At 36.0% G+C, this 22,735-nt stretch overlaps 2 protein-coding genes across 2 annotated transcripts; one reads left to right on the top strand and one right to left on the bottom strand.

The window, feature by feature from the left end:
* The first annotated feature begins 751 nt into the window (after positions 1 to 751).
* Positions 752 to 3,706, top strand: LOC126801210 (multiprotein-bridging factor 1a). The gene is made up of 4 exons (XM_050528684.1): positions 752 to 996; positions 1,584 to 1,667; positions 3,173 to 3,255; positions 3,390 to 3,706. Exons 1-4 carry the CDS (start codon positions 855 to 857, stop codon positions 3,507 to 3,509), a joined length of 429 nt encoding a protein of 142 aa, XP_050384641.1. The 5' UTR covers positions 752 to 854; the 3' UTR covers positions 3,510 to 3,706.
* Positions 3,707 to 6,561: 2,855 nt separating this feature from the next.
* On the bottom strand, positions 6,562 to 8,177 carry LOC126799405 (phospholipase A1-IIdelta). Its single transcript, XM_050526605.1, has one exon. It carries the CDS (start codon positions 8,121 to 8,123, stop codon positions 6,759 to 6,761), a length of 1,365 nt encoding a protein of 454 aa, XP_050382562.1. The 5' UTR covers positions 8,124 to 8,177; the 3' UTR covers positions 6,562 to 6,758.
* Between the last annotated feature and the right edge of the window lie 14,558 nt (positions 8,178 to 22,735).

The raw sequence follows: 22,735 nt of genomic DNA on the forward strand, positions 1-22,735 counted from the left end.
TGAGGTCCAGCCTGAGCCTGTAGTAATGGGCTTGGCTGGGCCCATTGCCACCCTTAGGTTGTCTCTCCTCTTTTTGCAAGGGTCTAAGGTGTCGGTATGGTTGGTTTTGAGGTGATGTCATTGGGTGTGTCATGCTTATGGTGCATGTAAACTCCAATGACTATTTTATCGTTAGCTCTTTCTTAATGTTAATGTAATGAGGAAGATTGTCTCTAACATATATGCTGATAGTTTTAATATATATAGTAGAGCGGTTTTGTTCTTAAGATTGACCGTAATCGAGAAAATATCCAACGATTCTAGAGTATGTTAAGTTACAGTTGAATCTTTTAAATTCTTCTCCCCAACATAAACATACCATGTCATTACTATCCAAACTAAAAACAATCCTCACAACCATCAAATCAAATACAAACCTCGACAATCAAAGCATAACAACGCACCTCCTTGTAGACCTAACTCACAAGACGTAAGCAAAACCTCCTTCACCTTCCCCATAAAAAGCTCTCGACCATTTATTTTTCTCCTTTCATCTTTTTTTTTTAATTTACATTTTATATATTACAATCATATCCTACAAATGATAACTAATTAGATTTAGGAGTTTAAATAAACACTAGGCGTTTTAAGAAGTTCAGAAAATTAATCGATCAACATATGAAACTCTGATTTTTATTTTATAAATAGAAGATTTACAGAGCAATCATTAAATGGGTAATAAAAGGGCATACAAATTTGGGAAGGCTGAGAGGCATCAGTATAAAAGAAGGCAGAGGCTTTAGTACAGCAATTCAAGACCCCTAGAAAACCCAGCGCTCCATATTCGCACATATCCTCTTCACCAGATCGCAGCCATGTCAGGAGTCGGACCAATCTCACAGGACTGGGAACCCGTCGTCATCAGGAAGAAGGCCCCCAACGCCGCCGCCAAGAAGGACGAGAAAGCCGTCAACGCTGCTCGCCGCGCCGGCGCTGAGATCGAAACTGTCAAGAAAGGTCTATCTTCTTTCCTTCGTTTCTAGGTCTTCGATTGATTTTAATTTCCACTATCTCTCAAGCAATAGTATAGATGAAACCCTGGAATTCGTTATCTGATTGAAAGTAGAGAAAGGTAATTAAGCATCGTGTGTATGAGGTCACAGTGGTGGCTCGAACTTTGGTTGCGGAAATCAGAACAATGGAATTGTTGCTACAGCTCGAACGTGTTGTATGATTTCATCACATTTTACCCCCATGGTTTTCCAAAGCATTTGGCATAAGTAGGGCAGAATTTTGTCTAATATTTATCCACCGTTTAGTTTGTGCTTCCCGAGAGATGAACAAACTTGTGCTTAAACCATGAGTGTGCAGTGCTTTTCTGTTTTCTTTCTGTTGGAACTGTAAAAGGTGGGAGATATCTTCTCTGAGAATTGTAAGTGGTTGGTGGGGTTTCCGTTTCGGTTATGTTCATCCTTTTGTTGTGTTATAGGTATTGTTGTATTACCAATTTCATGCAACTTTGAGTACAAGTTCTATTTTGGGTGTTGTGCTGCATAATTTTCAGACGTTAATGTCCTAATTGTTATTTTATAATCCTTATGCAGCTACTGCTGGACTTAACAAGGCTGCCTCCAGCAGCACTTCTCTAAACACAAGGAAGCTGGATGAGGAAACTGAAGTTCTTGCTCGTGAGTTTATTTTTAAACCAGACTGAAATTATGAAATTTGTACTTACTCATATGATATTGATTTATCCTTGTCGAATGAGCTAAAAAGATACCCTTTTTGAGATAATTTTCCATACCGATTTAGCTTGCACCCATGAGAGTAAAATTAAAAAGGTCCACTTACCAATCATCCAGATGTTTCACTTTATCTGTGGGCAATGATTAATTGTGTACTAGAGCTCGCATGTCCAAACTAAACAAGTTTGGTACATATGTGTGCATCTGTTTTCTCTAGATACCTCAATGATGGGAACCAGTGAGCTGCCCCACTGGTTCACCTTTTTTTCTCTATAAAGGATTTTCATAGCTTTGGTAAATATGACTTGTTTACACATTGTTCCATCACTTGTAGTTCCTCTATAATGTTCAAAAACATCACTTCCATAATGGAATAACTTTGGTGAGGCTATGTAAATATATCTTTCCACAACCCTTTAAAGGTGGGAGCCAGTGATCAGCCCTACTGGTACTGTGGTGCATTGTTTCCTCGTGTTAAATTTATGCATGGCTTATATCTATGGTGTATGTGACGTGTTTACACACTGATCCTTCATTTTTATGTCTTCTACACCATTTTGAACTGGAACTCAGAGGGTCTGAGCTGGCAACAGCTGCTCTGCCAGTTGGGGTGAGGCTGTTTGCACCTATCCTCTCCAAGAACCTTAATGTTACCCAATTGGTCCAAGTTTGTTCATAGTTCATTCTATTAGTATCGTTCCTAAATTTTTATTTCTTCTGCATGCTAAGGTTGTATTTTGAAATGCATGGAACTCGGATGTCCAAACTGGCAACATCAGATACTTGTGGGGATGATGCAATATGCATCAGTCATCTCAAGAACTCTTGTTGGACTGTTTGAGCTCTTTCTTCTTCTGCTGATGCAAAATGTGTTATATGTCCTCCAATAGTTCTTTTCTTCATCTCTCTTACGGGCCAATTAAAGGACTACTCTTGATTGCACAATTGTTTCTGGTGTGTACTGTTCATGAGACTTACATGGGAGAGGGTGCATGAGGAAGAGGAGGAGAGGATAAAAGGGGGGGGGGGGGGTGGTGGAGAAGAATAGCTAGGATGTGCAAGTGCATTATTGCAAACAAAATTAAAAAGGGGAAGGATGAAGGCGATCCGCCTTTAACCTTTGAGACTCTTCATGTATCGCTGTCCTCTCATTTCTTTTATTGGGTTTGTTTATTTAACCGTTTGTGTCTAAATGTCACTTTTTTGAACAGCACCTTTGTGCTTGTGTAATTGAGAATGCTGTTTTTTGAAGTATGCATGTTCACAGTCCGACCGAAGATGTTGGTCGTTGTATATTTCTATATCTTAATTTTTAAATGTTTCTATGGCTGTCTGTGTTTGTTTGACGTGCCCTTGTTTAATTTTTTGCCATTGTTTTAGCTACATTTTGTTTGGGATTTTGCAATTTGCATCTTTTTGTGCTAAGTGTCGTCTATTCATGATTGTAGATGAGCGAGTTCCAAGTGAGCTGAAGAAAGCTATCATGCAAGCTCGTATGGATAAGAAACTTACTCAGGCTCAGCTTGCTCAAGTAATCTCTCTCTTTCTCTCTCTCTCTCTCTCTCTCTCTCTCTCTCTCTCTCTCTGTATGTACGTAATAATGATATAGTATGTTGTACTTAATTTGTTTTGACATATGTCAATGACCATCTGAATTATTTGCAGATCATCAATGAGAAGCCTCAAGTGATCCAAGAGTATGAGTCTGGGAAAGCTATTCCAAATCAACAGGTAATTGGCAAGTTAGAGAGAGCTCTGGGAGCAAAACTGCGTGGAAAGAAATAAAGAATTCTGGAAAGAGATGGAGGATGCTCGGCTATTAAGTTCGAACTAATCATGTTTAGCACTGCAATCTTTAGTTTCAGTTTGAACTGAGAAGCTGCGCCTCAACCTGTATCTATCGTCCAAAAGGTTGTGTGTTTGGTACCTGTGTTTTTAAGAATATTTATGAAATGACGAATATGCAAACATTATCTGCCTGATCTGGATTGCCTTGCCCTTCGTGTCTACTTGTGTGCTTGTACTCTTCTATATGGTGCAAAAGATGTGGTTGGTTGGAATATAAATATCTTGGTCTTTAGGAAAACCGAAGCCTAGCTATGATGACAATTGAAGAACAATTCACGGTTTTGTCTTTGGGGGTTCTGATGTGGAATTAAGGCACCATCGTATCAAACTACGGCGTTTCAGATATTGAATTACCAAGATGAATAATTATCCTGAGTTTCTTTTTACGTGTAACATTCAACAACATTGATAGAAAGGGGAACGTCTTCTCTATTACATTTAATCGACCTCTTTTAGTGGTATATATGCCATGCTCTCAACGACCGATAACACATTCACAACGTGGATCATAACTTGACTAATCCTCTAGCTAATTTGTATATTCATGGCGAGGTCACGAACTAACGCACTTGTTCTTCTGTTAGCAGCACTACTGGTGTTGCTATCCTGGCCTGATGCAGCATGCGTCAACGGCGTAGGATCTGGAGATGGAGACACAGTAACCTGTCTCAAGGCCTGCGATACCAACGTCATGATGCCCTGCGCTAATCGGTGTTCTAATGGTGGAAGACAGCAGCAAGCAGATGCATGTTGGCAGGGATGCGTCAAGCTTCAAGCCGAGTGCACACACCGTTGCTATGGACTGCCGTAGTGCTTTAATATCCGATCGTTAATAAAACTGTAGGCCTATAATGAGAGCCAGGGATACTCTGCCGTAGAACTTTCATTCCTCTAGTTAGTGTCACAATGTACTCGTGTTTGATCTAAATAAGTATGTTCATTTGGTGAAATAAAAGGATTGGTTTAACCTTGGTGCTGTATAGACCATGCTTGAATTCAGTCAATTTTTTTTCCATCTCAATCAATAATAGGCTATTAGCCATAAAATGCTTCAGTAGTTTGCATATCGATAGTATAACTGATTGTGAGCAAGATGCAATCCAGTTTCAATTAAAAGTGCATGCCCATCTTTTACTCTTCAGTGGATTGACAGGGCACATTCTCAAAGCATTGATGTTCTTTAAAGAATGCACTGTGGTTTGGTTAACAGCTGCTTGTACATGAGCGCTTTAAAGTGGTTCATGTGGCTATAAGCTTAAACGATAGGTAGAATGCCTTCCCTAAATACGCACTTCAATGTATTAGCTTCAAAAACTATTAGACCTTAACTATTCTTACTCAAACTCAAGTTAAACCATTTCACTTTCAAATATAGCTTACATATAGAACCAGATGGGAACCGGAGCTATACTACGGCGGTGACTGATAAAATGCCGGTCTAGAGGTTTAGTTTGTCCTATAAAAAAGTAGTATTATACTGTACAATGCTCTACATTTTTGCAATAAGATTGAGCTCTGAAAATAAAATCAAGTAATTAATCTTTTGAATCAAATTAAGATGCCAACTATATATCAAAGATGAATATTAGGGAGTACAAAAAAACAGCTGAAAGGTGGTCAACCCTCTCCATGATTTACTCGAGTCTCGAGCATCTTTATTTTTAAGCAACCAGAGGGTGGAGAAACCCACCTGACCAGGCTGACCTTTTTTTTTACCACGTCCAAAGCAACCGTCTGGTTTGGTATGGAACCTAATTAGCAGATGCATGTTGGCGGAATGCTTCAAGCCGAGTGCACACACCGCTGCTATGGACTGCCGTAGCACTTCAATATTCGATCGTTAATAAAACCGCAGGCCAACGATGAGAGGGATTATCATACACGCCTAAATTTCTTTACGTACTTCATTCCTCCAATTCGTGTCATTGTACTCGTGTATGCTCTAAATAATTATGTTCATTTGGTGAAATAGAAGGACAATTTAACCTTGGTGCTGCATAGACCATGCTTGAGTTCAGTCAATATATATTTTTTATCTCAATTAATAATATGTAGGCTATTAACTATATAAAATGCTTCACTAGAATGCAAGTCGATCGTATAACCGATTGTGAGCGAAATGCAATGCTATTTCTATTAAAATTCCCCTTCTTTTACTCTTCAATGGATTGACAACTAGGCATATATATTCTTAAAAATATGCGACAACGTACGTACTCAAATTAAAGCATTGATACTCTTTAACCTATATATGCACTGTGATTTGGTTAACAGTTGCTTGTACATGAGTGCTTTATACAACCATTGTTCATGTGGCTTTAAGCTTAAATGATAGAGCTAGGGAATGTCTTCCCTAAATATACACTTGAATCAGTTGAATGTATTAGCTTTCAAATTCAGACTGCGATACTAGTTTCACTGATGGTCATCTCGATCACTATCACAATCTTTTAAATGATGTGTACCTGGTTCTGTTTGGTCTGTTACTGTCACAATTAAGGAAATTAAGCTTTCAGTCCTATTACTACAGATGGTCAATCCCCCTAGTGATTTACTCAAATAACTCAAGCATCTTATGCTGTATCAAAAAAAAAAAAACTCAAGCATCTTATCGAGTCACATCTTAGGTCCAAAAGTTAACACACAGGACTCATATTGCCCAGTTTCAAAGAATATCGAGACCCGGCCTGCTTCCATCTAGAACAAGGATACAAGATGGAAACCGGAGCTATACTACGATATGATCATGGTGATCGAGTCTAGCCTCTAGGTCTCTGAGTTTAGCTATAAAATAAGTAATATCATACAAATGACCTACATTTGGGCAATAAGATTGAGCTCTGATAATTACATCCAGTAATCTAACGTAATGTTAAAGCAAATATATTATCTACCTGTCAGATTTCATTAGTATTTCTTTGATGAAAATATAAGAAGAGGTTGACGGAAGAATACTCAACGAGTAAATTGAAACAATCACTCACCGTCAATAAAATACAAACAAGCATTATAGACAAATTGGTAAAGAACATATCCTTGTGGATGATAAAGTATTGCATCTACACAAATCGACAGACAACATAATAGGAGCCAATCAATTCATAGCACAACTATACTGGCTTATCAACACATTTTCAATAACGTTGTCTTCCAGCATTGACTCACCTACCATTCCATCACCATCAGTCAATATTCCGGTACCGGAAGGTCCTCATCTGCCGGCGGAGCCTGTACCCACTCCCCACTCTCATCCCTCACCATCCCTTTATTCTTCTCAACCCACCACATGGCCGGCACTGAACACTCCGGCTTAAGAAAGTCACACGACTTGTTCACCAAAGCCACACTCCTCTTCACCTTGAGCTCAAACTCACCCTCCTGCCCGTTCCACCCCGCCACTATATGCAGCATCGCCTGCAAGTTGTGCCAGTCTCCCATTTCCTTCGAGTCCTTCAAGTACGGCGACTTCCTTGTGTCGATCACAACCTCGGTCCCTATGTACCGGTACCCCAATATCCTCCCCGGATAGTGCGGAATCACGTCGATGGTGTTCTTTATGTGCATGATCTTCAGGTTGGGGTGGTTGCTTATTCTGGTCTTGAAGGCTTTGTTCCCGACTTGCGGAGACCCGAAGACGAAAGCAGCCACCGGAATGTCGGAGACTCCGTTCTCCACCAGGTCAAATGCGCTCACGATAGCGAGACTGGCGCCGAGGCTGTGCCCGGTTAAGGCTATGCTTAGGTTCTCACCTTTGTACTTCTCCCTCAGCTCGTTGATCTTCGTCACCAGCTGAACTCTAGCGCTCAGTTTGGTGAAGGAAGATTTCGAGTCGTCGGAAGTATACATGGACAGCCAGCCCCTCATCACTTTCGGTATCTTGTCTTCCTCCTCGTCATCACTGCTGCTGCTTGTTCCTCCTTCGCCTTCAGTGGTTTGCTTTACATCCTTGTTGACTGTGTTGTTGTTCTCCGGGTTGAGCAGCTGCTCGGCGGAAACGAGCTCAGCGCCGAGCACATTGATCCACTCGTAGTTGCGGGTGGTACCGCGCCAGGCTACGTAGATCTCACGGCGGCCGATGGACTTGCTGAACTCGTCGGTGGTGACGGCTACGTAGCCGATCCAGTTGGACTCGCGGTCCCACGACTCGCGGGACATGGAGTGGAGGAGGAAGGCCTCCGGGACGCTGACCTGCGCGGTGGCGTAGAGGAAGGAAGCGATTTCGTAGTTGGCAGCGTCTTGGAGCATCACTTTGTCGAAAAAGTTGGCGTGGCCGTAGCGGCTGGACCCGGCGTACTTAGAGTTGGCGTCGTTGTTGAAGGCGTCGTAGGTCCCCTGGCAGAAGTCGCCGCAACGGAGGATCAGGGTTCGGAGGTGGAGGTCCAAAGGATCGAGGAGGCCGGTCCAGTTGCTTTCTCCGAGAAGAGCTGACCATGCTGGACCTGGTTCAGTAGTTGAATCAGTGGTTTGAAGCTGGGTGGTTGTATCCATGGCTGGTTTTGGTTCAGAGAGTGAGAGTTGCGTTTTGTTATCTTTGGAATTGTGGCCTCCCATTAACGATGTTTTTGGTATGATCGAGAGGTTGGAGCTGTGTGTGTTATTATTGTCTTCAAGGGTCTAAATGTTTGTGTATTAATTGTGGTGGAACTTATACTATATATACGTCTTTTCTACCATATTTACGTAAATATATAAATATATCCATGCAAGATGTTTCCGAAGGCTGCGTTTCAAGTTTCTATTATTGAAGGAAGGAGGAAGAGAATGGTATTGACTTTGTTTGCGCCTTTGTTTGGAGGGATAGACGTAAGAAAAGAAAGACTGATGGCGATAAGGAGTGGTTGGTCATTGGTGTTCTATTTCTACGTACACACATTGAAGATTACTGAGGGCAGTGCACCATGTTTAACGCAGGAGAAGGAATCATTATATTTGGTACAAAAATATACAAGTTGAGGGAGATTCTAAGCATTATTCTTGATGTTAGTTAATAAAAACCTTTCACATCCCCTAGAGAATTCTGGTTCGGGAAGATCTAACCAGAAGTCATTCAATCACATCTGCACAGAAAAGTGACTCTGTGGCAGGTGATACCGTGATTGAGGCATACATATATAACTTAGATCATAAAGGGCAGTGGAGAAGGAATCATTTTTGGTTTGAAGCAATTACAGGTTAATTAAAGTGAGTTATAATTATCATTACCATACTTTATGAAACGAGTGTGAACATAAGCGTTTCCAACGAAGGAAGGGACTGACTTATACAAAGGCAAAAGACATGTTACGAGTTTCGAATGAACAAAGATTATCATACAATTTATGACTTAAAAACAAATCAAAACACAAACTACAACAAAAAACCTCTAGAAACTTTAATTCTCAATTGATTCAAATGTAACGCTAGAGATAAAAAAACGAAGACACTAAAACCAAATTATAGGATAATAAGTATGTCCTAAATCAACAACGCGTTTGGCAACATAATTTGTCTCTCATTACACATGCCGGAAATAAATGGCTTGAATTTGCTGACAAACTATTTAATGTTAGTCACCAAAGTTTGTATACGCCAAGGAGTAGCAACCTAACCATGAAGACAATCAAACAGTGATTTAGAGTCTCCTTCCACCATGAGATGAGAATGGTGTTGCAAAAAAGCTGTATGAAGACCTTCTCAAAGAGCAGTCACCTCAGCCACCAACAAGATTAGTAAATAGTAAAGACTAATTGTTTTGCCTGGACATAGGGGATTACAATATGCATTTCTTATAGCAAATCCAATAGAAGAATCTGGGGGCTACCATTCGATGTAAAAAATACTTAGAAGGTATTAGAACACAGGTTCAGTAAGTAATGTAATCAACTTAATCAATACACGATGTTGTATAAAATAGTCTTTGATTTATACTTCTAATTACAACAGTAAATTGAGTTTTAAGAACCCAATTCCAATTCTATAAATACAGTAATATTACAACTATAAAATGAATTTGAAAAACACAATTTCAATTCTATGAATACAGTAATATCAATTTCAATTAAACTGAAATCAAAAAGATTGAAAACAAAGAAACTGACTTGTTGATTTTGATAGAGGCTTGCTTGTTGCAATCTCCTAAAACAGAAATTCGCCCCTACACTTGTGCTTGTAGATCTTTGGACGTCTGTCTTGCAGGATACAACTATCGAATTCAATCGAAACACTTCAATTAAATTCCTGGAAAATTCTACTTTGTGTTTCTCAGAAATATTGAGGAAAGAAGAGAGAGAGGAGAAAATTAATTAATTAACCATCTGCTTTGGTTTGTCATCCTTATATAGAAGATTGGTGATGCTTTGAAAGGGTATGACTATTCACTTTAGTTGAAACCCAGAAGTCGTGTCCTTTCATTCCAAAAGACACGTTTGTTTGGTTTGTTCCATCTCCACAATTCATTTTTACCCAGAAATTCTCCAACAATACCCCACATTTTCTATTCAAATCAGAAAATACCCCACATTTGAATAGAAAATAAGTTACATATTAGTCATTGTAACTTAACGTTATTTCAGAGAAAATAGAATCAATATGCGTCGGAAATGGTGTCTTTTGGACTTGAACCATTCCTAGTGATAACTTATCGGTATTACCTAGTGAAACAGTGAAATTTTTCATCTTGAACTGTTCACTATATGGTAGTAATACGAGACAACAAGTATCACACATATATCATCTTCACATTTCAAATTTATACGGTTGTGTTCATTTTGGTCCTGAACAAATCCCGACTTCATGAGAGCTCTAGAGAATTTAGCCATATCAATTCTCATGGATGCGACCCACATCACTCTCATATAGGTAATGCTAATTAAGAATAGTCCGTTCTATCCCACTTTAGAAAGTTATTAGCATTATTAAGAATAAATTAATATTCATCCCTTAATCGTCAACGGATTACACACATTGTTACATCATAGGAATAGGCACATATGTGTCATGCTTTTGAATCTTCCTTAACCAGTTTGCCTATTGAACCTAGACCATGGGATCTCCAATGTTGCTAGGTGAGGTTTCCGCCAAGTAATGATTCATTGTATTGGCTTGAGACCCATTCCCCTCGATGTAAATACGACTTGCTCTTTAGGTAGGCCTTTGGTCAAAGGATCGGCTAAATTTTCCTTTGATTTGATGTAGTCCAATGCTATTACTCCATTGGAGAGTAATTGTCGTATTGTAGCATGTCTTCGCCTTATATGCCTAGATTTCCCATTGTATATTTTGTTTTTGTCTCTATGTAAGGCAGCCATATTATCACAATGAATACAAAGGGGTGTTAGAGACTTAGGCCACAATGGAATATCTTCAACAAAATTTCTAAGCCATTCGGCTTCTTCGGCAGCTGTATCCATGGCAAAGAATTCTGATTCCATTGTAGATCGTGCTATACAAGTTTGTTTGGATGACTTCCATGACACGGCTCCTCCACTGAATGTAAACACATAACCACTTGTGGACTTACTTTCTGTGCTACCCGAAATCCAATTTGCATCACTATATCCTTCCAAAACAGGAGGATATTTTGTATAATGTAGACCGTAGTCCATTGTATACTTTAAGTACCTTAGTACTCTTATCAAAGCATGCCAATGGTCTTTATTAGGATTGCTTGAATATCGACTTAATCGAGTTATAGAATAAGCCAAATCCGGTCTTGTACAATTCTTAATGTACATCAAGCTTCCTATTATTTGTGTGTATTCTAATTGAGACACACTTTTACCATTATTCTTTGCAAGCTTACATGTTGGATCAAATGGAGTCATCATCGTCTTATCATCATAGTGTCCAAATTTCTTTAGTACTTTCTCCACATAATGAGATTGAGTGAGTGTATAGCCATTACTATCTCTTTTAATTCTCACTCCAAGGATTAAATTTGCTAATCCCATATCTTTCATTTCAAATTTGAAACTAAGCATCTTCTTTGTGGAGTTGATAATGTCCTTGTTAGTTCCCATTATCAACATGTCATCCACGTATAAACATACAATGATGCAAGCATTTTTAGTTTGTTTGATATAAACACATTTATCACACTCGTTTATTTTGAATCCAGCAGACATCATTGTATAATCAAACTTCTCATACCATTGTTTTGGGGCTTGTTTAAGTCCATATAACGATTTAACAAGTTTACAGACTTTCTTCTCTTGCCCTTTAACAATGAAGCCTTCGGGTTGTTCCATATAGATTTCTTCCTCTAATTCTCCATTTAAGAATGCCGTCTTGACATCCATCTGGTGTATTTCAAGATCATATATAGCAGCAATTGCTATTAACATTCGAATGGAAGTAATTCGAGTGACCGGAGAATAGGTGTCAAAGAAATCAAGAATTTTTTTTTTGTCGAAAACCTTTTGCGACTAGTCTTGCTTTATATTTATCTATGGAACCATCTGGTTTTAATTTCTTTTTGAATATCCATTTATAACCAATTGGTTTACATACATGTGGTAAATCAACCAATTTCCATGTATGGTTATTCATAATGGATTCCACTTCACTTTAGATTGCTTCCTTCCAATAAGGTGCTTCTGCAGATGCCATTGCAGCCTTATATGTTTGAGGTTCTTGTTCAGTAAGAGCCACAAAATCCGGACCAAAGTCTTTTGCAACTCTTGCTCTTTTGCTTCTTCTTGGTTCTAATTTTTGTTTTTGAACCTTTGACGTAGAAGCATTGTTATTATTTTTCTGTGTATTTGAATCTTCATGTACTCTTTTCTTTGGAGTACTTAATCTATCTTTGTATGGAAATATATCCTCAAAGAATTCAGCTTCATTGGACTCAAGAATCGTGTTCACATGCACTTCTTCATTTCCAGATTTGTGAACTAAAAATCTATTTGCTGCACTATTAATTGCAGGTCTAATATATACACAGTCTACTGTTTTAGGTCCAACCGTTTGCATTTTTAGAGGAGGAACTCTCACTTTTGCAAGACAACCCCACACTTTCATAGTTTTATATGAATGTGGCATTCCTTTCCAGATTTCATATGGGGACTGATCATTCCTTTTAAGAGGAATTTTATTCAATATTGAGTGTGCATATAATAGAGCTTCACCCCATAAACTTTGTGGAGCACCTGAACTATTCAACATGGAATTCATCATTTCTTTGAGAGTTCTGTTCTTACGCTCAGCAACTCCATTTTGCATTGGAGTGTAGGGTACTGTTGTTTGATGAATAATTCTACGTGTAGAACAAAATTCAGAGAATTCATTTGATATGTATTCTCCACCACGATCTGATCTCAGTATTTTTATCTTCTTGTCTAATTAATTTTCAACTTCAGCTTTATATATCTTAAACATACTTAAAGCTTCATCTTTACTTGTTATTAAATAGACATAGCAAAATTTACTACAATCATCGATGAAAGTAATATAATAATTCTTTCCAGATCTACTTGGAGTTGATTGGAAGTCACAAAGATCACTATGAATCAGTCCAAGTACTTCATTGGATTTTTGAACAGATTTGTAAGAGTGCCTTGCATATTTTGATTCAATACAGACTTCACATTTATGCTTATCAGCATTATTTCTGCTGTTTGATATACATTCTAACTTAGGCTTGCATTTTGGTAACAAACCCAAATTTATTATCCTGTTTAGAGAACGATAATTCACATGACCTAATCTTTCATGCCATAAATCAACTGAATCAAGGAAGTAAATAGAAGCAGTGCTATTGCCTGCATTATTATTATTATTATTATTATTATTATTATTATTATTAATATCAGCAGAAGGAATTACATTGAGTTTGAACAACCCCTCAGAAATATAACCTTTTCCTACATACATCCCACCCTTGGTGAGTACAAATTTATCAGATTCAAACACTAACTTAAAGCCTTTGTTGATAAGAAGAGAACCAGAAATTAGATTCTTTCTAATCTCAGGAACATGGAACACATTAGTGAGTGCAAGTTCTTTTCCAGAAGTGAGTTTCAGTATCACTTTTCCTTTTCCTTCAATTGCAACAGTGCTAGAGTTTCTCATATAAAGGTTCTCTCCACCAGATCCTTGCACATATGTTGTAAACATGCTCCTTTCAGCACACACATGCCTTGATGCACATGTGTCAATCCACCAATCATTGCTATTGGTCATCAAATTTACTTCAGATACAACAACAATAAATTGGTCTTCTGCCATGTTTGCCTGATTTTTATTTTCAGCAGGCTTGTCCTTCTTGTGGCGACAATCCATAGCTTTATGACTAGGCTTCCCGCACACCCAACATGCACCTTGAATTTTCTTTTTGAACATAACAGCTTTTGGGGCAGTAAGTGCTCTCTTGGCATTATCTTTTCCCTTCTTCTGATTGTGAGAAAACTTGGACCTAGAAGTATTGCCTTCAATCACATTGGCTTTTGCTTCCATTGAGGACCAATCAGATTTTTCATTCTTTCGATTCTCTTCCTCCACACGAAGCTTAAGAATCAATTGCTCAAGGTTCATCTCTTTAGATAGGTGCTTGAGATAAATCTTAAAATCCTTCCAAGAGGGAGGTAACTTTTCAATAATGGAAGCAACAAGAAAAGTCTCATTGAGTCTCATACCTTCAGCAACTAATTCATGAGCAGTAATCTGGAGTTCTTCCACTTGCTTCACCACAGACTTGGCATCACTCATCTTACAATTCAGAAATTTTCCAACAACAAATTTCTTGGCACTTGCAACTTCAGACTTGTATTTCTTATCCAAAGAATCACACAGCTCTTTTGCAGTTTTGAATGTAGAATAAACATCATACACAGAATCATCTAATGCATTCAGGATGTAATTCTTACACATAAATTCGTTGTGCTCCCAAGCTTCAACAACTTTCATAGTTGCATCAGGGATATCACCCTCTGCTGGCAATTCAGGAGCCTCAGATGTAATCACTTGTGCCAAGTTCAACGTTGTTAGATAAAACAACATCTTTTGCTGCCATCTTTTGAAATCCACACCTTTGAACACAAAAGGCTTCTCAATGTGGTTCTTAACACCAACAGCAGCAGGTTGATCCATTTCAACAAATATAATTTATGTTTTAGATTGTTAGAACACAGGTTCAGTAAGTAATGGAATCAACTTAATCAACACACGATGTTGTATAAAATAGCCTTTGATTTATACTTCTAATTACAGCAGTAAATTGAGTTTTAAGAACCCAATTCCAATTCTATAAATACAGTAATATTACAACTATAAAATGAATTTGAAGAACACAATTTCAATTCTATGAATACAGTAATATCAATTTCAATTAAACTGAAATCAAAAAGATTGAAAACAAAGAAACTGACTTGTTGATTTTGATAGAGGCTTGCTTGTTGCAATCTCCTAAAACAGAAATTCGCCCCTACACTTGTGCTTGTAGATCTTTGGACGTCTGTCTTGCAGGATACAACTATCGAATTCAATCGAAGCACTTCAATTGAATCCCTGGCAAATTCTACTTTGTGTTTCTCAGAAATATTGAGGAAAGAAGAGAGAGGAGAAAATTAATTAATTAACCATCTACTTTGGTTTGTCATCCTTATATAGAAGATTGGTGATGCTTTGAAAGGGTATGACTATTCACTTTAGTTAAAACCCAGAAGTCGTGTCCTTTCATTCCAAAAGACACGTTTGTTTGGTTTGTTCCATCTCCACAATTCATTTTTACCCAGAAATTCTCCAACAGGTATGTTATATCATAATTTAGAATTACCATTACATTAATCGGTCCCATCACGATCGCCCCAAAAATGGTTTAATCAGGCAAAGCAACCAACTGCTAAAATACTAATTTGTACCTAGAATTCCAAATAGACCAAGTAAAAAGTAATACGCAAAAGTCTTGAGAAATATTCATTTGAAACCAAAGCCAAGAGATTAAATTTGTTCAGTCCATTGAAGTGGGTTAGGAGAACCTGCAATATTCCAAACTTGTCTAGCAAGGTCACAATTCATAAATAAATGATCTAAAAATTCATCAGCAGACCACAGAATGGAATAGAGGAGAAATAGTAGGATCAAACTGAGCTAATTAAAAATGATCTCTAGTTCGTAATCTATTACTCATTAGTCCACTGTTAACCTCCTTGAATCCTCTCCTTTTCCAACATCTTATGCAGTCATAATTTCCCCTGCTCAACCGATCGTTTACCTCCTGAACTACCTACCTAGATTACCAATTTATGCTTCTGGTGACTTTCTCAAAGTTACTTACTGACTGCTCTTCAATTAATTCCAAAGGCTGTTCTTCCTCCAACTTGTGACGTGGGATCCTGACACCCCGCCAGCCACCATCCACCATCCACCATCCACCATCCACTGCCACACAATCCTTTAGAAATGCCGTGAAACACCTACACCCACACCAATAAGCACCTAGAACATGGAGCCCTATAACAAAATGATGGAGGTGAAAGTACTCCATCCCCCTCAGACCGTATCTACAAACCTGAAGACCTGAGACAAAATCTAAGGATGATGTCTTTTCATCTTTCAAATACACCACCGAAAATACACATTTTGTTTTTCTTCTTGTCTTCCCTCTCCTCCACTTTTTTAACAGTTCTGTTTTTTAGTAGATGAATAGAAATTATGTGGCAAAACGATATATTCCATATCATATAAAATTTAAATTGAAACTAAGGCACCAGGCAATAAAGAGTAATCATCACCTACTTACTCACCGAAATCATATCAATCAATTAAAAGAATGCCCTGATTCGTTGCCCATATATATCTACAATGAATCATAATTAGTGATACCCAAAATCATGCTCCGGTTGTATGTGTTTTGAAAACATCAAGCTTCAAAGTTTTATTTGTATTATGCATTTTTTTTTATCTAAAGCTTGAGATCAAGAGAGTCAGGGATGGAGGAGTGTCGCAGCGAGAGACAAAGCTGATCTAAGAGGAACTCTTTGAAGTTGACGATCAAAATTGTGCCTTTCAAGATTTGGTGCCTGAGGCTGTTGCCTCATACTCAGGTACGAGCCTGCTCCCCCTCCACCACTTGCTTACCACCATAGAGCCATGACAATTAATCACGAAGTACTGCTGAGTTTCTCTTTTCCTTCCTTTAACTCCAATTCAACTTTTTTTATTGACAAACTCAAGTCCACCCTATTTTCTAATATTAAATCCGCCACTGTATGAATTAGTTATCAGTTTCTATGCTTTTATTTAAATGAAAATTATAATTTATGGATCAAAGTTGCCTAAGGTAAATAAAAATGATATAGAAAATTACTTAGTAGTACTAGACAACATTTGAATGAACTAAAAGTTCACAATTTATATTTCTTATATAAATTATGACACAAACTCAGCCAAAACCAAAAAATATGGACTCAAACCTGATTAATTAATTAATATTGAAATGTCCAAACTACCACTATTTTCTCGAAAATTACCAAGCAGTCACTCTTAAATCTAACAAGTTTTTCTCTCCTCATTTTTTAGTTTTTTTCCGGCAATTTTAAATTTTCCGACTAAACCACCGTTAATTTGGAAATGAACCAATATATAAAGTTGTTTATCACGTTATGAGTTTTCATTTAAATACCATATTGCATATTTTTTGAAAAACTTTGAAATTTAAATTTTTTCTCAACAAAAACCACAGTAGCAATAAGTTTTACAGTCGACAGTAGCAGCTAAATTCATAATCGACAGTAGCAGGTACATTCCCAGCTGACAGTAGCACCTTTCAAGTCAGTAGTAGCAGCTAGTTTCATACTCAACAGTAGCAATGCTTAATTAGATAACAGCTGTTAGTTTCATAATCGACAATAGCATGTAGCTTCCTAGTCGACAGTAGCAGGTAGTTTCTTAGTCGACAGTAGCAGATACACATGCAAATGTAATATGTGGCAGTGAAAATGAATTTTGAATTCTCTTAAATATAATGAGATAAAATGACAAAAAAGTAAAATAACATGACATATAGCAGTTTGTCATTATGTGATTCATATTTGTAATTTATTGTCCTAATTTGTTATATCAAATTAAGAAGTGAGTTTTTTGTAAACTAAAATATTGTCTGGTCATTATTAGTAGTTTGGTAAAAATGATATTGCACATCCATACAAATTTTGTCATTCCCAAGAGGATGAATCATTATGTGTACTTCCAAGTCTTATACTTACAAACAATAGTTGACATATTTACTATAGTTTCACAAATCTGTAGTGACCAGGTTTAGCAACATGAGTATAACCATAAAAATAAGTACGTGGTCTCAAATTCGCCCTTAATATTATTATAATATACTAGCAATAATATCTCATCTCAAACCCACATTATTATATTATTGTCGATCATTGCATTTATACAAAAGAATTAGAAATTTTTTTCTCTAATCTCAACCACGTACTAACAAACATCAAATTGAAAGTACAAGATTTGTAGCATGATTATAACCATAAAATATGTGGTCATAGATCCTCGCCCATTTACATATTAGTATACCAAAAACAATATCGTATCTAATCCACATTATTACATTAGTGTAGAACATTTACTCATCAATAGTATATAGTAAATTGCATTTAATAAAAACAATTACAAAGTTGTCTCTAATTTCAACCACAATAGATATCTAACTTAATGGATATGATTTGTAGAATGCTTTCTGCTATAAAATAAGTGGTCACAAATTTTCCCTCATTTAATAGAGTATTATAGTAAAAATATCATATCCAGCCCATAATATTACCATTATTGTAGAATATTTTCATATATATTTACCTAAGAACAATGACATATACACCAGTAGATTTTGCATTACAAATCAAGTCACTACCATAGCAATTCACAACATCAGACATAATTTTGAAGGAATGGCGAAGACTTCTTCCATTGCAATGTGCGTATTTCTCTTTGTTGTCGTTGTTCAAGGTATGCCTAATTATCCTTGCTCGATTGGTTTTTGGGTTTGGTCGTTGTTCACTACTAATCATGTATGAATAACAAATTTAATTTTCAATATAGTGTTTCAATATGGAGTCGGAGCTGTGGATCCTAATGCTGCAAATATGCCATTTAAAGAGCTCAGGACCCCGTCAAATCAAGTACGATGCTATTATGATGACCAATGCAAACACGCCTTGGGATGTGAATATGCATGTTGTTGGAAGGGTAAAGACCCATTGGGATGGTGTTATTGCTCATGTGATTGAAAAAAAGTCTAGTTTGATCATGTTATATTTGAAAAATAAATTATTATTGGTGTAATAATACATGAATGACAAGAAGTTTATTGGGTACAAAAAATTTAATTTTTTTACAGCCAAAAATACTTCAATTCATATTGAAGTGTTATGTCAAGGACACATCCTACATTTTTTTCTATAATAAACAACGTTCATTTGAAAAAAATAATATGCAAATATACACCATTTATTTTGTGTAAATACTAAATAACAATAAGACAAAGAAGAAGCCCGAGCCCTAATGCTCTCGTCTCTCTTTCGAAGCCGTCGCCGTAGCTTGTCTATGATGTGCCTCTTCTTCAATTTTGATTCTTTCTAGATCAAATCAAGGGTGTTTAATTACACCAGCATCCATCCTTTATCTTCCTCCTGGTTGGGTGGCTGTTATGTCGACGTTAGTCGAGTTGGGTTCAACCTTGAAAGTTGATCGATAAGAAATAAATAAAGAAGTTTTCAGGCCTACAACATAAACCTACCCATATTATCATTTTATTTCTCAAACTAATTTATTTGTTCAAAGTTGATTGTTCTTAACTTTTGACAATCCAACCAAGTTTGCAATTGATTGTGTTAACGTCGTCTATAATTTTTAAATTGTCTAATTGGGTGAAAATAATAATAAAACAATCAATGCTTAATATACTCACAAGTAAATTGACTATGGACAATTGCATAACTTCCATTTATAGTATTTTGTTGATTGTTAACTTGGTCTGGGACTTTAAACCCGCGAACCGTATTGAACTGTTCGAACCGCACCAGAAGTGGATGGCTCGATTCGATAGTAAAAAAAAATAGCTTCAAAGGAATTGCACCGGAAATTTTCGAATCAATTCCAGATCCTAATTTTGAAGACAAATATAGATCCATTAGAACTGAATACTAGCAATTATATAAGGAAACCACCTTAGATGTTGAGTTCGAATCTCCTTACTTTCTTTTATTTGTCTCTTAGACTCGAGAAATTTTTATATGCTACCGTAGTACCACGTACTCCTCGTCTATTATATTTCAACACGTGGATTTATTACACCAAAATTATAATTTAAAATATTTTTATTATTTGTGAAATGACTTTCATGGGTATCGATGATTTAGGGTTTACAATTTAGAGTTTAGGGTATAGGGTTTAGGATTTATGGTTTAGAATTTAGAGTATAGGGTTTTAGAAGAAACCTAAAATAGTGTTTAATAAAATAGCTAAAATATAATTTTTCTAATTAAATCTTCCGTGTTAAATTGTGATTTGAATAATAGAACATTTGGTATTACCACGTGGTGTTACGATAGTACATCAAAATTTCTCCCCTCTCTGACTGATCACAACATAAACTAAAAAGTCTACTACGGTCTAAGGCAACACCTCACGCCAGCACATCCACTATTCCTCTGTTCTCCCCGATAGTCGAAACTCTCCATTGTTTAATTAATCATTTGCCTCATACATAAGAATTTGCTTATTTCCATGGGATTGTTTAATCTATGTATGAATCATGAACTTATTTATTTATCCTTGCATGATTATGTTGAAGTACTGATTATTTAGGAAATCTAAATTGTAATATATGTCTGTAAAGTTGATGTTCATATATAAAGGGATATTACAAAACCATAAAAACCGTGAAAAATGACCCAAAGTTATCTAGTTCCGGTTCCTTACAGTTTTTGAAAATAAAATGTTCAAAACCGGACCGTATTTTATATTAGGCATAAATGTCGATTTGCACCTCAAAACTTGGCTGAAATTGTCAATTTGCACCCCGAACTTGCATTTGAGTCAATTTACCTCCTAAACTTGGTAAAAATTGCCGATTTACACCCCGAACTTGTATTTGAGTCAATTTACCTCCTAAACTTGGTAAAAATTGCCGATTGGCACCCCATCCGTTAAATTTAACTGTTTCTATCTAATTTTGCGTCACATGTCATGCACATGAGGGGTAATGTTGTCATTATATATTTATTCATATTGAATAATGAAATAAATTAATAAAATTACTTAAGAGGAACACTTGCTACAATGTTTGTTTTTGCGAAACATGTTATTGATTTATATATTTATTATTTTATGTGTTATGGTATGTTAAAAGATATTAGAAAAAATATAAATAAATACATTGAAAATTAAAAATAAATGTGTGTTCTAAGAGAATTACTATTCTACCATTGTGTGTGTCTTAGCCTTATTAGGTTTTCTGTTAGAGATAGATTCGCATCTCTGTAATAGATTAGGACTCCGAATCCTATGGGATTGTGGTTATGTAATGCTTATATATTGGCCTCATTATCAATCAATAAACGGTTACGTTATGTTCTATTACGTCGTTATTATTCTCGTTTTGTTCATCCTCCAACAATGTGTACATATAAAAATATATTTATACACAACACACTATATTTGAATGAGTGGGTATATTGAATATATAATTCAAAGTAGGGTTAAGTAGGTAGAAAAAAATATAAATAAATAATTTGATTAACAAAATAATGCTCATTTTAAAGAATATTTTTTTTAAAGAAAAATATAAATAGAAAAATGACAACATTACCCCTCATGTGCATGACATGTGACGCAAAATTGGATAGAAACAGTTAAATTTAACAGATGGGGTGCAAATCGGCAATTTTTACCAAGTTTAGGAGGTAAATTGACTCAAATACAAGTTCGGGGTGTAAATCGGCAATTTTTACCAAGTTTAGGAGGTAAATTGACTCAAATGCAAGTTCGGGGTGCAAATTAACAATTTCAGCCAAGTTTGAGGTGCAAATCGGCATTTATGCCTTTATATTATGATTCTAGATGTGATTCCAGTAAAAAATCATCATTCTAGAACTGATCTCAATAATGCTAACCTTAAACCATATTTAATATTTCATACTTTTCTAAATTAACCAATTTCTTTATTTGAATTTTTCAAATAAAGTCAATTATATGGTAAATTGACAAATTGACAACACAATAGAGTAGTAACTTAATACTTTAGGTGGCAAATTGGAAAATTACTAAATCTAGTGTAGTAATTAAATTTGAAGAAATAGAAGTTAGGGTAGCAAATTGACACTAAGGTGGATCTTAACTAGCTAGGGTATCAAATTTGCTATTAAGCCATTAAAAAAATATATAGGATAATGTACTTTGGTCATTGTAAGACTGACTCACCTCTTGCTTCTGTTGCGTTTTCATTAAAGTATCACATGTTCACTCTATCAAACCTCTAAGTGACATAATCAAAGTCTCAATAACCATTTATCTAACAAAATAATTTCACTCAACCGAAACCTAAATCTAACTAACCCAGAGACTTGTTGACAACCTAAGGTAAACAAAATTCTCCGGCACCTCAAATTTGGCCATAATTATCAGTTTGCACCCCGAACTTACATTTGAGTTAATTTGTCTCCTAAACTTGGTAAAAATTGCCGATTTTAAGTCACATGTCATGCATTGAGGGGCAGTATTGTCATTATATATTTATTCATATTTAATAATAAAAAAATTAATGAAATTACTTAAGAGAAACACTTGCTATTATGTTTTTTTTATTTTTTTCGTAACATGTAATTGATTTATATATATCTTTTACGTGGTATGTTAAAATATTAGAAAAATATAAATAAATATATAGAAAATTAAAAATAAATGTGTACATATAAAAAAAAATATATATATATATACACAACACACTATATCTGAATGCGTGAGTATATTGAATATATAATTCGAAGTATGGTTAAGTATGTAGAAAAAAGATGTAAATAAATAATTTAATTAAAAAATATTCCTCATTTTCAAGAATATTTTTATTTGTTTTAAAGAAAAATATAAATAGAAAATGACAACATTACCCCCTCATGTGCATGACATGTGACGCAAAATTGGATATAAACAATTAAATTTAATATATGAGGTGCAAATTG

The sequence above is a fragment of the Argentina anserina genome, chromosome 6, assembly GCF_933775445.1.
Source record: "Argentina anserina chromosome 6, drPotAnse1.1, whole genome shotgun sequence".
NCBI lineage: Eukaryota > Viridiplantae > Streptophyta > Magnoliopsida > Rosales > Rosaceae > Argentina > Argentina anserina.